The sequence below is a fragment of the Oculina patagonica genome, chromosome 11 (assembly GCF_052425735.1).
Source record: "Oculina patagonica isolate OP01 chromosome 11, crgOcupat, whole genome shotgun sequence".
NCBI classification, from domain to species: Eukaryota; Metazoa; Cnidaria; class Anthozoa; order Scleractinia; family Oculinidae; genus Oculina; species Oculina patagonica.
In genome coordinates this window covers 3,024,726-3,041,875 of record NC_135768.1, presented here as the reverse complement: position 1 = coordinate 3,041,875, position 17,150 = coordinate 3,024,726, and the positions used below count along the sequence as shown (strand labels likewise).

General features: G+C 37.5%; 2 protein-coding genes across 2 annotated transcripts in view; one reads left to right on the top strand and one right to left on the bottom strand.

Annotated features, from left to right (window-relative positions):
- Positions 1-818: 818 nt before the first annotated feature.
- On the bottom strand, positions 819-6,474 carry LOC144631128 (neuralized-like protein 4). The gene is made up of 3 exons (XM_078489517.1): positions 6,190-6,474; positions 1,628-1,964; positions 819-1,285 (listed from the first exon to the last, which is right to left on the bottom strand). The coding sequence occupies exons 1-3, from the start codon at positions 6,391-6,393 to the stop codon at positions 1,173-1,175; spliced, it is 654 nt and encodes a 217-aa protein (XP_078345643.1). The 5' UTR covers positions 6,394-6,474; the 3' UTR covers positions 819-1,172.
- Positions 6,475-6,543: 69 nt separating this feature from the next.
- The window catches only part of LOC144631093 (rab3 GTPase-activating protein catalytic subunit-like), a 28,824-nt gene continuing 18,217 nt past the window's right edge, over positions 6,544-17,150 (top strand). The window contains exons 1-9 of the mRNA XM_078489471.1: positions 6,544-6,752; positions 6,852-6,904; positions 8,935-9,010; positions 9,896-9,967; positions 10,484-10,610; positions 11,104-11,191; positions 12,211-12,330; positions 14,302-14,467; positions 16,560-16,741. Of these exons, the coding sequence (XP_078345597.1) occupies positions 6,612-6,752; positions 6,852-6,904; positions 8,935-9,010; positions 9,896-9,967; positions 10,484-10,610; positions 11,104-11,191; positions 12,211-12,330; positions 14,302-14,467; positions 16,560-16,741 (1,025 nt within the window). The 5' untranslated portion in view covers positions 6,544-6,611. The remainder of the gene's footprint in view (positions 6,753-6,851; positions 6,905-8,934; positions 9,011-9,895; positions 9,968-10,483; positions 10,611-11,103; positions 11,192-12,210; positions 12,331-14,301; positions 14,468-16,559; positions 16,742-17,150) is intronic.

Genomic DNA, 17,150 nt, shown 5'->3' with positions numbered 1-17,150 from the left:
TGCAACAGCTCTGTTTCATATGGACCAAAATTATAAGGGGGGCGCCCCCGGGCCTCTACACTCATCAGGCAACTTATTGAGAGGCTGTATATATCTCAGGAGTATAGATATTTTCTAAAGATACCTCAGTATTGATGGTATTTAATTTTTTTTATGGCAGAAAAGGCCCATTGTTGATGTTTGGTTTTCCTAAGCTGCAATCGTGATAAAGATGTCAAAGAACTGTCAAAGGAACTGATTAACAAAGGCATATAGAGAGGGGTGTAGCATTTTTTTTTCTCGAAATTTCAAACCAGGAGGTTTCTGCAAAAGAAGATAACGGAGATTTAAACGCTACAATGTTTTTTTTATCCATTGTCAAAATGTTTCAAAGATAAACTCCTTGCTTGAACTTTAACCCATACTTATTTATGGCAAACATTTAGCCTAAAAAAAGGCTCTCAAGTGGAGCTGAGCATAAAATAAATAGGCGAGCGAGGGAGCTGAGTGTAGCCACGGGCCTTATGGCCCCGTTCTCGGTTCACTTCGCTGGCCACATTCGGCCGCTTCACTCACATTTTTTTTTTCGCCTTGCCCCACTTGGAAGCCTGTTCGCAGGCTACAAACATTTTGATAATTTGATAAATAAAAATGATACCAACTGTGTTGTATTTTTTGTGTGAAAGTTGGCATTACAATCTGCCAAACTTCAATTGTTTGATCATGAATCATGCAATGTTTAAAAACCAACTCAGATCATATTTTTTGATGATGTGTTTACACTTAAATACAACTGAAAGTATAACATCCATGCATCAAACACAAGTCATCTCAGATTATGTATCACTTTTTATTGCTGTTTTTTCCAAATGTGCAAATATATTTACAGGGAGAGAAAACAAAGAAAAAAACTGTTGCTACAAAAAGAGACAGTCAAGTTCAGTGCAATGTATTAAAACCTCACTGCACCATCTAAAACAAAACAACGATTAATATTGCAAAGGTGTAGTTATTCAAGACAAATTTCTGATAAATTTTGCACTGTAGTGCATTGTTCTTGTTAAAGACTAAGAAAAAATACTTTGTACATCCCAACAAATTAAAAGCATAAGGTTTGCTAATTTGTTCAAACCCTGCTTTTAATATTCATAATTATATAAATTATTTGGCCAGTTAAACGTGTACCTATAATGTTAATCTTTTAAAAAGTCTTTAAGAATCTTTGGTATCGGTAATTCATCTAACTTGTCTTTATCTTTCACCCACTTGAGTATTTCAGCTTTGCAGATTTCCTCTAAAGTTCCCACTGTAAAAATCAAACAAAGTCGAGTTACTTTAAATGAAGAGATGGTCCTCGCAGTTATGAACACAACATAAGCAGTTGTGAAAATAAGCCTGAAAAAAATCAGGCTTGCCGGGACTCGAACCCTGACCTCTGCGATACCACACCAAAGAGGTCAGGGTTCGAGTCCCAGCAAGCCTGGTTATGTGTCCGCTATTTAACCAATAAATGACTTTTGCCTGCCAATTTGAAGTTTACAGCTCTTAATTAACGAAAATAAATAACATTACCTAAAAAATAATACTGTAACTTGTAACCTATTCTTTTTGTTAATCTGGTAAAGGAAATATACGCACTACTACTCACCTCCAAAATACTTCAACGAGACTTGTTTTGTCCTTCCATAAACATCAAATACAGCAAATATGTCTTTTTTTACAGGAATTCCAGACATCGCAACACCTTGATTTATGCCATTAACATAATAATTTAAGTTCCCGTTACTTGATACTTGAACTCCTAAAACGTCATTAACTTTAAGTGAATGAATGCTAAAAGAATATTCTTTTTCTATTTCTCCATTGTGTATTCGAGTGCCAGATAACATCCAGTATTCCTGGCCCTCGGGAGTAAACAAATCTGTTGCTGCCCGAACTACTCTGGTGACATGACAGTTGGGATTGCTTGTGGTAACGCCAAATCGCTGCAAAAGTAAAAAACACTCACTTTTATTAAAAAAACAAATAATCATTATTATTAGCAGGGGTTTCAATAATATTTTTCACAAGCAGCTTTCACATGTGGACTATTGTAGCATTCTCACGGCTTGGGACTGACGATCTAGTAGAAATGCATTTTTGGCTAGTAGGTTCTGGGCTTTCACTAGCCAAATTTAGTGGCTAGAACAATTTCAGGAATTTAATGAGAAGAAAACCATCATCAAAATTGACTCCAGGAGAACAGGACTCACAAGTACACTGGTATCACATACAAAATTATCAAAGACTGTGAACAAGCTGAAATTAGCAAAAAGTACAACCTAAAATTGACCCAAAAGATAATGATAACAAAGCCAATTAATGAAGACAGTAAAGTGCCTCTGCCCAAACCTAATTTAGCTTGAGAATTCTGGCTAGTAGAAAATTGGTTTTGGCTAGTGAAATCAATGTTGTCACTAGCCAACAGGCTAGCTAGCAAAAAATTTTGTCTTGAGCCCTGATTCTGGCGAACAAAAAGATGGTTATGATTATTTTGATGATTACTTTTATTGACCACAGTACAGGTTTTTTTCAACAAACTATTAATTTTTTTTCAAGATGCAAATGTATTACAGTCAACTCTCCTTAATGGATGCCTCTATAAGACGGACACTTGGTGTTGATCCCGTCCCTGCCGTTTTTCAGTCATTCTACTGTAACTTAATTCCCTATAAGATGGACACCTCTCTAAGATGGACAGTAGGAGACTGGGTCCCAACAGTGTCCGTTTTAGAGAGAGTTGACTGTAAATTAAATCTTAACAGACAGCCATAAGAGGCCCTATGCGGGCTGCACTGGAGATAAGTGAGGCTTTAAAAGGTCATACAACTCTAAGTCACTCGGTATGCCAACCGCAGGGATGTGTCCCCCCACATTACGCCAAACATGTGTGCGTCTTTTCTCTAATTATTGTTTGTCTTTATGGCTGCAATAATATTCGTTTTTAATATCATACCAAACAAGCTGTCAGGATACACAGCAATCACGGAACAGGGACATTAACAGTACGGTATTTATTTGTTACGGTGGTTTTTTTTATAACATGCAAACTCCGCTCAATCAACTGTTTTGTTTTTTACTGCTGTTGATCATCTTAGCCAACCTCTCAGGAAACATAAGCTCGCTTCAAAATAGTCCGGCGGCTTAGCTCCTGAATTGTGCCATTTTTGATACAAGCACCAAACTTTGCAGGATTACAAGCATTCGCATACTAATCAATTCTTGATATAGTGCCAACGCCAATTTCCTATTTTCAGCTAGTAAACAGCAATGAAATTTTCAGCCCAGAGGCCCCCTGCCCCTTCCCCACAAAGTATTTCTTCTTGTACTTTTATAAACCTTTTATTGTTGACTTTTATTCATAAATACAGATATGAATGCTTTTAATTAGGCTTACAATTGTTATTTTTTACCATCTGTTTGATACCAATAATTTAATAGGGAAATATTGCATGGGAAAAGATTTTTCGCTCCCCGCCCTCTGCTCCCTCGCGTCTTTCGTTTTGCGCTAGCGTCCAGGTCTCTCGCGATCGGTGAACCGTTCGCTAACAGAAGAAAAAATATATAGGAAAATATAGGGCTGTGAACAGTCTAAATTACAGCATTTCATTCTAAATTTTGTACGTGCGACTTGGTATCACTACCTGGCATAATAGTATTTGTCTATAAACCAGGACAAACAAACATTTCACGAAATTTTATTGATTTTAACCCTACCCAGACCGGGAGGGGCGGAAAGTGCCCGCGCTGACTTTGAACGCTTATAACTTTTTCAAGATTCAACCAAACGCTACCAACCTTTGCGAGTTTATCTAAAATTTATCTGGAAATAATTTGGTAGGGTAAGTTGTTGTGTCAGGAACTTGACGTCACCATGGCAACGGCATTTTGACAGGCATGTTTTCCCAATTTTGTAATTTTCGTGTTTATATTAATGAAAAATAATTTTAATGCAATTATTTTCATTCTTTTACGGTTTTTAAGCACAGTTTTATTGATTTTGAGTACTTTGCAGTAATTTTGAGCGGTTTTATGACGTTTTGGAAAAAATTCGAAATCCAAGATGGCGGATCCAAGATGGAGGCTGTTTTGACATTATGATGTAATTGTCACGTCATGTGACGTCATCTTCCCACGTGACGTATACCAAAAGATAGGCGTTTGGACATACTATATATTCCCTAAGTTTCATTGTGATTGCTTAAATATTCTGGAAGTTACGGAGGTCTGAAAAGATCCAAAAAAGCCTGGTCTGAATAGGGTTAATAAATGAAGGTTTCCATGGAAACCGGTGTTTTTCGGGCTTGGCACTATATTTGAAAAAAATTTCTGTTGGTGACCACTTTCATTGTGCCAAGTTTTATGCTTGTATCAAAAAGTGCACAATTCAACTAAAATTTCGAGCTAAGCCGCCGGACTAAAAGGGTCAACATGGGCTTGACATTTTGGGTGTGATTTATTTACCAATTTATTAATTAACTTCCAGGGTTTACTCTCAGAAAATTTGGGAGGTAGTGTGTGGCACACTTTACTCTGGGTGCCAGAGGTTTTTTTTTTGTTTAAGCTGCGGTAAAGAGCGGCAAAGCCGCGATCGCTAATAAAGTGGCAAAGCCACGATCAAACGAGCGAAAAAAAAAAAAAACCCTCTGGTCACGGTGGTTGAGAACCTCACTTCCATTAGTACAGAATTTGAACTCAATCGCTGATTGGTTTCCTTACTTAGTGCCAGTCCTTTCCCAGTGATAATGATCTAACTCTTACTCTCATTGAATGAACCAATGCAATGCACCTCAGGAGTGGCAAGAACCGTTTTTTTGTACTTGAAGAAACTGTAAACAAAGACTGTAGGCACCGACTTAAAGAGAACCTTTCGGGGTGCAGCAGAGTACGCTTAATGCTTAAATCTTAGTAGCTGGTTGATTCACATATTAAAGACGTAAGATGGTAGCTTTGCATTGATAGCGATTTTGGCCGAACGCAAGAAGAAAACTTCACTGCGGGAGGAGTCAGCAACTATGACACCTTTTAATCTTTTCCGCCGAATATTTCAACGCTCGTTCAGTTCCTTTGGCACTTTAGTGTCTGCTTAGGTTCCATTAGCTTTTTGTTATGAAAAAACTCAGACCCTCAAAGTGATTTAGAATTTTAATGTCCGTATTTCTTTGACATTTCACGTACAAAAATAACACAGCGATCTGCTTGTTAACAGGAAATCCCGGTAGGAAATCCTAACGGGACCCTCACGTCTGTGTGTTGCTCTTTCGCACAAACACCAAGGAAATTGAACTTTCCAGATCCAGAATTTACAAATTTAAATAGCATACTCTACAAAAACTATTGATAATATTTTCAGAATAGATACCGTCTTTCACCGGAGTTCTGGATCATGAGGCTATGAATTCACTAATCCGCAGCTCGAGAATTCGCATATCGGTACACTTGTAGTGATATGTCAAATTACAAATTTTATGCAAACAGACCCCGCACAAAACCGGTTTGGCGAACTATTACTTTTCGAAATAGCATGGAAGTGAGGTTCTCAACCACTGTGACAAGAGGGATTTTTCGCTTGCCATGATCGCGGCTTTGTCGTTCACAAATTGTGTCTTTTCTGCAAAAAAAAAAAAACACTCTGGTACCCAGGGTAGGCACACTTCTGAAAACCTTCACATACTAACCTTCAAAGTGTACCACTCCTCCTACCCCCCCCCCCCCCCTGATTAACTTCGGTCAAACTGTCATCAGTGGATTATTGCTGATTTCTTTGCAGATCAAGGTGGGTAAATAAACAGTTTTTAAAAAATCCTTTGTTTACCTGTAATGGACGTTTATTTAATTAAATTAGGTTGATAACTGATGCAAATTTAACAAAACATGGTGAAATACAGCTGAAAGTACCGGTAGTAAATTAGTCTTGGTTGCAGTGAACAAAATATCAAAGAAAATAAAACTATTTTCAATAAGCTGCATTTGTTTTTGCATCTGTGTAATCAATGTATCAAGCAAATTAAATTTGTCAATTAAATCGAAATTACTGAGTTGCATTGCTTAGACGTTCTTATTTGAATGGAACTTGCAAACTTGAATAAATTTCAGTTGGTTTGTAATAAAGATAATTTAATAAATTAAAGTAGTAAATATGTTAAAACGTTCTACTAAATTCTCACATACCAAAGATCCTGCCCATTTCGACTCTAATTCTTCGATTTTAAGTTGAAAAACCTCGCCGATGTGCAAAGGTCTGTCGCTAAAAACCATTCCATGATCGTATGTGTCTCCTTCTCTCATAGCCCTCTGATTGCCATTGGTGAGTGTTATGTTTCGTCCATGCCTTTCATGCAAACCTATAACCCATTTCTCGGGAATAACAGGCATTAATCTATTTTTTCTTGCTATAAATCCGAGTAAAGCATCGTGTGTTTACGTACAGATTCGATAGAGGACGCTCTACGAGTGACTCTCTGAGGTCTGGGAACAAGTTTGATGACGTCACAATGAAGTTTTAGAACTTCGATTTTTTTGGTGATTTTTATTCAATTATTTTTTTTTATTATTTATCTTCTGTTTATAGTAGAAAAAGGCTTGACGCTTTGATGTGGAAAATCAGAAAATCTATTGATATAATAAGGAGAAAAAGTAAAGAAGAGAAAAATGTATTTGCATTGCTTGCATCTTTTCGTCGGGACAGCGCATGCTCAGAACATAAAACCAAAATGGCGGACGAGGCAGATCAAGTGAGCTTTTAGAAAATAACCATTTTAAGCGTTTTTTAATGAGTACAATAAGGGAAGTATTAACGTATACTTGTTTTATTTTTTTCTTGTAAAATTTAGGAGGACGAAGTATTCGAAATAACAGACTTTACAACTTCGTCTGAATGGGAAAGGTAGACACATAATTGATTATAAAGCTTACCAAAATTATTTAAGCCAAGATAAAATATTAAATATAACGTTGGGTACCTAACAATCTGGCGTGCTTTACCAGTGATTTACTGGTTTTCAATTCTAAGGGATTTTTTAGCCCATTACTTGCTATTAGCTTAAAATAATTTTTATAACTTAAATTGATAGAATTGAAAAAGAGGGCCTTGCATCGAACCGAAGTTAGTGCAAGGAAACTAGATCTCCAAGTAATTAAATACAAAATTGTATGTGATCAATGTTAAATTCCAGAAAACACATATGCACTGGCTTTTCAGAACTGTTAAACATAATTTCCTTGGTATGGATCAGTAGTTAACACAGTCTTAAAAATATTCTGTAGAATTTAACTCTTACAGCCAAAATTATTAATTTTTGATTGAGTTCCTCAGTTTTGTATTGCATATGAAGGATTACAAATGGAAAATTTTTGACTTAGGAGATGGCAAGGCTATTACATTTTCTTCTGCAAGTTTGAGACTTTCGTAGCCTCACAAAAGAAATTATTGAGACCTTGAGACTGTTATTTATTTACTTGGTGATAAATGTAAGGGTCTTAGGTGGCTGCTCTTCTCCCTGTTGAAATAAGATAGGGCCTACCACCCCCACCCACTTTTCGAGGAAGAATGATCTATGATCCCCCTCCGCCTCTCCCTCCTCCATCCCACTCTCCCCCTCCCCCTCCCCCTCTCCCCCTCTCCCCTACCCCTCTCCCCTAACCTCTCCCCCCTCCCCCTCTCCCTCTCCCTCCTCCCCCTCTCCCCATCTCCTCGCTTTGAACAGTTCTGGGTCTACCACTTTTTACTGTTTAACATCTTCACCAGGGTTCTCATTAGAAAGCGGGACCCATGTACCAGTACCAGGATACTCAACAGTCAGTACCTGTAACTTAAGGTCATTACCCTGCATTGCATTGCATTGCACATCCTTACTGCATAGAATTTTACCCGTTATTAGCGCGCGCACATAAACAAAATGGGGGTTTTTTTTCTATGCGGCTTAGACTGCGAGTGAAGTAAATTGTCTCTTTCTGGTAAACAAGTATGGTGAAATAAAATAAAACATCAATTCCTATGTTTGGAAAAAAAAAAATCGCTAAAAAAGTGTACTTTGCAAGTACTCGCAGAGAAATTATAGAGGAATTGTATGGAATATATAGGGTCTTCCTGCTCCTAAACCAATGTGGTGACCCCCCTTTTTTATTTCAAAATTTAAGTTTGAATTCCCTTAGAGAAATAAACCAGTAGGTGGAGTTTGGTTAAAAATCTATGTTCAGTTTTATTTTGGGGTAATGACCTTAAGAAAGTTTGCTTCATAATAAAAATTTTGGTTTGTATCTGATCTAAAAATGTTGGTAAAAACGTATAAAACTGAATTTTCGGTAACTCTCTGCTACCTTTATCAGAGTTAAAATTGGTTCAGTTTTTGCATAATAAGTTTTTATACGCCACCAGTCTCTAGGGATGTTCCCAATGTAAAATAAACTTGTAGGAAATGCACATGCTCATTCACACAGTAATGTCCTGGATAGAATGCAGCGCTTCTAGGAATAGGCGTTATTTCCTATTGTTGACATTTCTTTTTAAAATTTCTACATAATCCGGATGAATGTCATGGTCTGTTGTTTCCGCGTGAAATCTTTTTGCACTTTCATTATTAGATCTTGTGCCGCGCAAATTCCATGATCTTTTGCCTTCTCCCACATAGGCAAAATCACATGTTATGCATTTGACTTTGTACACAATTCCCTTGATCTGACTTGTGGCGGGGCTCTGATGAAGGTAGCAGAGAGTTACCGAAAATTCAGTTTTATACTCTTTTACCAACATTTTTAGTTCAGATACAAACCAAAATTTTTATTATGTCAAACACTGATCGCCCTAATAACATCTAGAAGTTTGCTTCATTGTGTTCTTTTCTGTCTACCTAATTTCCCTTCGATGCCTTCGTACTTCAAAACTTAATAAAACGCCTGCTTCACATAATTTTTCAGGTTTGCTGCAAGACTAGAGCACCTTCTTATTGAGTGGAAGTTAGATGGCACACACAGAAAGTCAACTTCCTCAAAAGTATAGCAGTTTACTCTATTTGTTTCTAATGTTATATTCCTTTATTGGTTATATAGTATATAAATGTGATGCACATTTAATCATATTCACATGTTAATTTGCACAATATAAGTATTAAATTATTATTTTTATTATTATTATTATTATTCGTATTAACAGTGATTTAGTTATACACAAACAGGTAAACACAAACGATATTATTTCCCGACGTTTTGGCGACATCATGACGCCATTATCAAGGGTAATGATAAAGGGTAATGATAAAAAAACGTGGGTGCTGTCCCTGAGGACCTCCTCAGTTGTTTCAAAGTACTAAAGAAATGCAAGAACAAATTTGACTGTCTTGTCAACGAGATGCTTTACATCAAGCAATTAACACCGAGTCTGAACGTGCAAACGGATTCAATCCGTGCTAAAGTATTTGTATAGCCACCACCATTATGCAAATGTTTATCTCTTTGAACCTCACATTTATTAATTTTTCTCAATTTACCCTTGATAATGGCGTCATGATGTTGCCGAAACGTCGGGAAATAATATCGTTTGTGTTTACCTGTTTGTGTATTATTATTATTATTATAATTATTATTACTATTTTTATTATTATTAAATTATTTATGTAAACAGAAAATGCATTGTTAGTTGAAGTGTCTTGCCCAATAACAATGCAGTGACCCTTGCAGGGCATGAGCCCAGACCACTCGACCTCTCAGCTCGCACTTCATGTCATGAAAATTGGGATATCTACAGTTGAATCTGATAATTCAAACCCCCTTGAAGGTTTGAGTTTTTGAGATTGAACTGTTAGCAGCTCCATGTCATGTCACTCTGACCCTTAATAATATAGACCATGAGACTGAATCATTGACTACTTTTCTCTAACAGGGAAAAGGAATATTTGGGAATTTGGAAAAGAGCAAACTGAATCCCATTCCTAACAAAAAGGATAATGCTGAAGTAAGTAGGAAAGAATTTAATACATACTTCTTAAATATGATTATTTAGCTTTCTATTGACTTATTTTTTAAGTTATTGGGTAATTGTGTTTTTTACAAAGAACAGCTCCCTGTAACCCGCTGTCGGTCAACTGTCGGCCAGCAGGTTACTGACAGACAACAACAGACTACCGACAGGTCACCGACGGTCTAGCGACAGTTTCCCAAAACATAAAAAACAAATCGACTCCTCTCCAACTACCATGATTCCTTGAAATAGTGCCTACAGAAATGGCTGGGAGAAGCTGTGGCCTAGCAGTTTTAGTGGGCTAGACTCTGAATTGTGCAGTCCACGCACTGTGAGAGTAAGGTGCATCTTGCCCAAGAACGCAATGCAATGACTCTCCAGGGCTAGGGCTCAATCTGAAGTTCAGTGCAGTGCACTAACCATTGGTCTACTGCCCCTACCAATTTGTAAGATGACAAGGCTTTTTTTGTATTGAGTAACAATTTTTTTCTATTTTCTTTCATATTGTAGCAAAGAGAGGGAACTTGGGGAGTGATTTCAGATAGAATAGCCTTTGGTAATTTTAAATTTGTTGTGGCATACCATCATCTGAGGTCAAAAAAGAAACCTACAAGGAATACTTCTAAACAAACAGAAGGTGTGTAAATTAAAAGATTTAATATTATTGGGAACAGCTAGATTGTGTATAATTTATTATATTGTGGTTTATATTTATCTTTGGTTTAAATTTTTTTTAAACCAGTTTAACATTTATTTTTCATTGTTTCATATTTGTTATGAGTCATAATCTGAAACAAAAGGCCCTGGCCAGAGTCACTGTGCTGTGTTCCTGGAAAAGACACTTAACTCTCAATGAAAGTGCCTCTCCAGGGCTCAAAATAGCAGCCGGCACTTTGACCACACTTACTGCAAATTATCAAAACTGAAGATGGATGCAGGTCATCCGAAACACAATGTACCCGTATTTTAAACTTAAAACGGTGTTTATTTATCTCAAGATTATTTCTTGCCTGCTGTTACTTCCTAAAAAATTACCTATCAAATGGCAATGGGGTGATTCAAAACTTAATAATTTGATGACCTGTAAAAGGGTTGTTAATTAGAGTGTTGACATTATCTGATTTTGTCAGATTTAGAGGATGGCATGCCTGATGCAATGATGGAAATGTTTGACATGGAGTTTGATTTTCCACCCAGAACACACTGCCTTAGTAGATGGTGAGTTAAAATACGCTCTACACAGTACAGGTTTCAAAATGTTTTGAAATAGGCGTTAGCAACTGGAAGAGAAGGTGGTTGTGACAAGACCGGGCTTGTTTGTCACGAGCCAATTGCTATGACCAGAGTGACCAGTGATTGTGGGGCCATGTTGGATTATTTAGTGAGGAGATGTTAATTAAAACTACAAGACAAAGATGTTTAAGCTGTTACATGCACGTTGGTAGAGTTGCCAACAGAGTCGTCAAGGTCGGTACAGCTCAAAATTACAAAATACAAAGCTTGCGACTCAAACCTAAAGAAAACCAAATTACAAATGGAAGCAATACAAAATTAATAAGCGCTTAAAACGGAGACTTGCGTATGTTTTTTGGGCATCTTTCAGCTTCATATCCAACATCAATGGCAAATAAGCAAAAAAAGCGATCAAATAATCAAACTTTCACACACACAAACTGCGAAGAGCACATGGTTTCCAAGATCAGGTGACCCTCTCGATGGGGGGTAGAGAGGGGTGAGGGACAACAAAATGTCCCTAACAGGGAACTTGGAAAGAGAAGAAAACAACTCTGAGTATAAGAGAAAGCCGGTGAGTGCTGATGCTTGGGCTGGCTTCCATTTATTAACATTGTCCTGTGCCCCCCCCTCCCGCCCCAGTCCCAGTACCCAGATCAGTTTTGCCCTCCCCAGGTTTCGCTCACCAAATAATCCATGATGGCATCTCTACAATCAACAGGGGTTTCAGAATATTTTGAAGAAAGCGTCAGCAACTGGAAGAGTAGGCAGCTGTGACACCTGAAGCTTTTTTGTTGCGAGCTGGTCACTATGAGCAGAGTAACTGGCAAAATATAATCAAGTAGCTGATGAAACTCCGCCAGTCCCTGGCTTTTTTTGAAAACCCTGCAATCATCCTGATGACCAAAATGTTTTCAGTGCAGAAAAAGAGACTGCTAGCAGTCTACACTTTCCTTTAATATCATTAAGACTGAAGTTAAGCTGGCAATGTTATTTTTAAACAGGTATGGTTTAAAGGAATTTATTGTGATCCATCCAGCAGAGGATACTGAAGCAGTCGACAGTGAATCAAAGTGCCATCTCCTTCTTAGTTCCATTGGGATTGCTGCCACTAACTCTAAATGGTACAAAAATTCAATGCATTATTATTTAGTGCAAAGATCACTTTTTAAAGTAGTCTAGAGTGTTTTTCACTTGAGTATCAAAAATAATTTGCATTTGCTTTGGTTTTGCATTACTAATTTAAAAATCACGTGCCACTTTCTTAACCAATCACAACTAAATCCAAAACTAATCGTGACTTGCGCACGCACATTTTCCTGGGCTTCGTGCCTGCAACATGTATTTGCATCGAGTTTTGATTGGCTCACTGGATTGTTTGTGTCCTTTGTGATTGGCCAGAGTAATTACTTTGCTTTTGGTTTTACGATACTCAATTGAGAACTGCTCTTTTCTATATTGAATAGTAATCAGATCACAAACAGAACCTAAATCAAGCCCTCAACCTCTCTCTCTTTTGCTCTTAAGGTGGCTCGTACCGGTTTTTCTTGCGTGGGAAGTCTGGTGACTAGCGCGCGCGTCACGCTTCATACCCACGAGTCACGCGCGAGATATGAAAAGGAAAACAAACATGGCGGCCGAGTGCGAGGTTGCTTTTCTTCATTTAAAGAAAAAATTCCGCGTTTAACTGAAGTTTTTTCAACAAGAACATTTTAAGTCAACTTAATGTTCGACAGTCAAAATGTTTTCGGATCCCACTGCTCGAGTTACAAAAGCAAATTCGCATGTGCTACGATCGATCTGACCGATCTTGTCGGAGATCGTGACTCAATTCCACTTTTTTCGTTTCAGCTTATTTCAGTTCGCTTTCAAACACATGATTATTCAGACAAAGAAATACTAAAAAGTAAGACCTAAGAGGCACAACTGGCGCTAACTGAAACTGGCTAAATCCCATGAAATCCTGAGCCGAAAAGTTTCGCAGACAAAGCGAGGGGAAGTCCACGCGTGTTGCGCGCGTATGTGCCCGCAAAGATCAGCGGTAGTCAGAACTGAGCATGAGTAAATACCAAACTTTTAAAATCAAAAATTTAAAGTGCGCGGAAACGCGCGTGGGAATTATTGAGTTCACGAAGGCTTTAGCAAGAAAACTAACCCGATGACCCCTATTTTTTATTGCCCTAATATTTTCCTTTTATGTAAAGGAAACGCGAGTAAAAATCTAAAAAAATTCTACGAAAGGAATTTTTAATTACTTACAAATTGCTCTTTTTTGCATTTGCAAAAACTCCGCTTCGTAGAATTTTTTTAAAATAATTATACAGTTTCTTTTTCATATGCTTAAAGTTTTCACGAGAAAAAAAATGGGGGTCATCGAGTTAGTTTTCAAGATATAAGCACTGGAAGCTGAAAAAGGGTCCAAAAAATCATTGCCTACCGTTGCCATGGTAACCACTGATGACGTAATTATTGGTATTTTGGATCAACAACGCAATGGGTAATTTATTTATACAAAAATTTTATTACGATCTTTAATTATTTTTTTGGCCATTTTCTTCCAAACGTCGCACAGTCAAAAACCTGAAAACTGGTACGAGCCACCTTAAGTTTTTATCCCCTGTCCAGTGGTTTAAAAAAGATTCACCACTAATAGTGTTTTTAATCAGTAAACAATTACCGGTAGCTATTATTGACCAAATTGTTTTTATTCCTCTCTGCATGTTTACCTTTAGTTACTCCCTTCCTCACTTGTCCTCTTTCTTCCAGCTTTCCTTTCTTCCTTGATAATTGATAACTAATAATTATTGATAATTCCTTCATTCCTAATCCATTAATCCATCTGTCTGTCTGTCTGTCTGTCTGTCTGTCCATCCGTCAGTCCGTCTGTCCATCCTTCTAATTTTCAAGTGTGCTTCCCTTTATCCCTCCCACCCTCCCTACCTCTCTCCATTACCGCCTCTCTCTCCACCCTTTCAATTGTCACCTTGTTGGTAATTGATGTATTATAGTTATTATTGGTCCTTTACATGTATGTTTGTAATCAATTAGTATTATACATGCATCATTCATCAACTGAGGATTTTTTGGCATTGCAGCACAATTCCCATGTTTGCCCATGTTCTTCAGCGATGGAGAAAAATTTATTTTGGTCTCTGTATTGGAGGTGGATATCGCACAGTATTTGAGATTTCTCACCTGCGTCATGTTCCTACTCAATACAGACATTTAGCTGGACTTCTTGAAATCTTTAAGGACAAGTTGGTAGGTTGAGCTTAAAAACATTGGTGGGCCATTAGTTTGACTCTTCAGACTCTGGATCAAAATTTAAATTCTCCTCACTGACTACCATACATTTCTTTAAATTTAGTTTTGAGAATTTGGTATTACCATATTTTATTCGATAAAGTGCCCTGGGCACTTATTAAATTATTTTTTGGACCCTGAGAGTGGGTGCTTTTTCGAGGTGGGCACTAATTCAAGGCTGGGTGCTTATTATAATATAATTTCCACCCAACAAAACAATAAATAATGACAAAACGTGAAGATGTACCAAAGCAGAATTTAAAATGTTCATTGAAATTTTCTGTAAAATACTAAGAAAGCTCTGTCTTTGACTCGGTGTGGTGGGGGCGGGGGGATTGGTTACCTTATTGTTACTTATTTTCGCGGGACTTAATTTTCGCGATTTTCAAAAAATCCCGAAATTAAAGACCCGCGAAAATTAATTCTAACCGATTTCTATTGTATTGTTTATGCTAATTACGTATTTTTGGCCAAATCGCGAAAATTAAGTCTCGCGAAATATTCCTGTTCCATTTCGCGAAATTAAGTACGCGCGAAAATAAGTAACAATGAGGTATTTGAGACTTGGGCACTTATTAGCTTTTGCTACCTTCAGGGGCGGGCTCTTATTCAAGGTTGGCACTTAATCAAATAAATATGGTACAACACCAAGGTATGAAGCCATTATAATTTGTTATTATAATGGTTTTTATTCTATTATAATTATTATTCAAATTTGTTACTAGACAGATGTTTTTGTGGGAAATGTGGTGGTCTGTTGGAGCCTGGATTAAGTGGCCATTTTGAATTAATTATTTCAGGACATGCAGGCATTGGTACTTATTATCAGTAAACAAAAGAATGCTAGAACTCAGCTTTAGTGTCTGAATAATTCATGAAAGCTTTGGTTTTGCTTGGATAAAAGATGCCAGATTTAATGCTTTCTACTGGGATTCTTGTGAGAGGTGTGGTGGCCTCATGGTTAGTGCGCCAGACTCTGGATCGAACCATCTGGGTTCAAGCCCTGGCCAGGGTCACTGTGTTGTATTCTTAAGCAAGACACCTTACTCTCATAGTGCCTCTCTCCACCCAGGTGTATAAATGGGTACTGGTGAAATAGTGCTGGGGGGAGTAACCCTGCAATGGACTAGCATCGCTTCCAGGGGGAAGTAGAAATATTCATAGCCTCCTAAAGTGCCTATGAAGTAAAAATTAATTAATGCTCATTTGAAAGACTTTTACAAATAAAGAAGAACGGCATTTACCGTTTTGAAATATCTTCTTTCGTTTAGGAGATATTCGCGTTTTTGTGTTATGCAAATGAGGAAAGTGATGACGTCATAAATTGTTCCACTAAAAGATAGATCACAAAATCAAGGATATCTCTAAAAATATAAAGGTGATATTTCTGAAACTTGGCATCAGTAGTGACCTTCGTTAAAGGTGCAAGATGGCTCATACTATGACGTAACCATGGCAACACTCTTGGTTCCAGGCTCTTTCTGACATAAACCAAATATCTCAATTTCCAACTCTTTAAAGTGGGACAAAGGGTCCAGCTTGGAACACACATAATGCCCTATTACCCTAACTCTCCTCATTAGCTTGTTGGGTGTGGATCATCTTTGATTAAGCAAAAACTGGGGATATCAGTATTAATTAAAATAGGTATTTGCAGCAAAACTGTTGCCATGGCAACGACACGACAGGTGTCATTTTGTGTCTTTTGTGGTGTACATGAATCGTGCCAAGTTTGAAGAACTCAGCTCAAATATTCCAAGAGATATTCTTGATTCAATGCTTCACCTTTTTGTGGAACAATTAATGACGTCATCACTTTGCTCATTTGCATAATATAAAAACGTAAATATCTCTAAAACGAAAAAAGATATTGCAAAAAGGAAAACGCCATTCTTCTTTACTTTGAAAAGCCTTTAAAATAAACAGCAATTATTTTTTACTTCATAGGCACTTTAATGCTACCAAAAACTGGGATAAGTTCTGAAAGTTTAGGCCGCTTGGCTCAAGGTTTACCTATTGGAATGTTTAAATTGGATTGCTTTTCTTGCAGGCTTGTCCAATATCTCCCATGCCTCCTGTCACATTGACTGTTCGGTTTACTTACGTCCTGGATGAGTGGACAGATTATGCATGGCCACAAGAACCGCCTGATCCGTCCTCATGTTTAGAATGTAAAGTCGGAGTAAACAACCTGGGAACTTTGCCTTTTGGTGCATGTCAAGATCCAATAAGGTATTGATTTCATTAACAAGATTTTCTGTTATTTTTTATATTAATTTTTTTTTGTGATCCTGAGCAAATGGAAAGTGCGGTGGCCTTGAATAGTTATTTTAATGGACTCCAAATCTAGCATTCCAGAGTCACTGCCGTGTATTGTGGGCAAGACACTTTACTTACACAATGCCTTCAACCCTCCAAGTTTATTTTTTTCCTTGGTGGCCATTTGGCCACCGACTGCTCAAGTTTGGTCGCCAGTGAAAATTTTAGTCGCTAAATTAAGCTCACACTTTCAATCATTCTTCTCAATTTTAGTCACCAGCTCCAAAATTTTAGTCGCCATGGCGACTAAAATGGTCTTAACTTGGAGGGTTGGCTTTGGAGGACACAGCATGGCCTAGTGGTTAGGGTGCTGGACTTGTAA

What these genes read in the sequence shown, in the direction of transcription:
- LOC144631128 (XM_078489517.1), bottom strand. Translation starts at nt 6,393, where the DNA reads ATGCCTGTTATTCCCGAGAAATGGGTTATAGGTTTGCATGAAAGGCAT. An exon ending in CGAAATGGGCAGGATCTTTG is followed by an intron (nt 1,965 to 6,189) that starts GTATGTGAGAAT and finishes TTACTTTTGCAG; the next exon opens with CGATTTGGCGTTACCACAAG. An exon ending in CTCGTTGAAGTATTTTGGAG is followed by an intron (nt 1,286 to 1,627) that starts GTGAGTAGTAGT and finishes TGATTTTTACAG; the next exon opens with TGGGAACTTTAGAGGAAATC.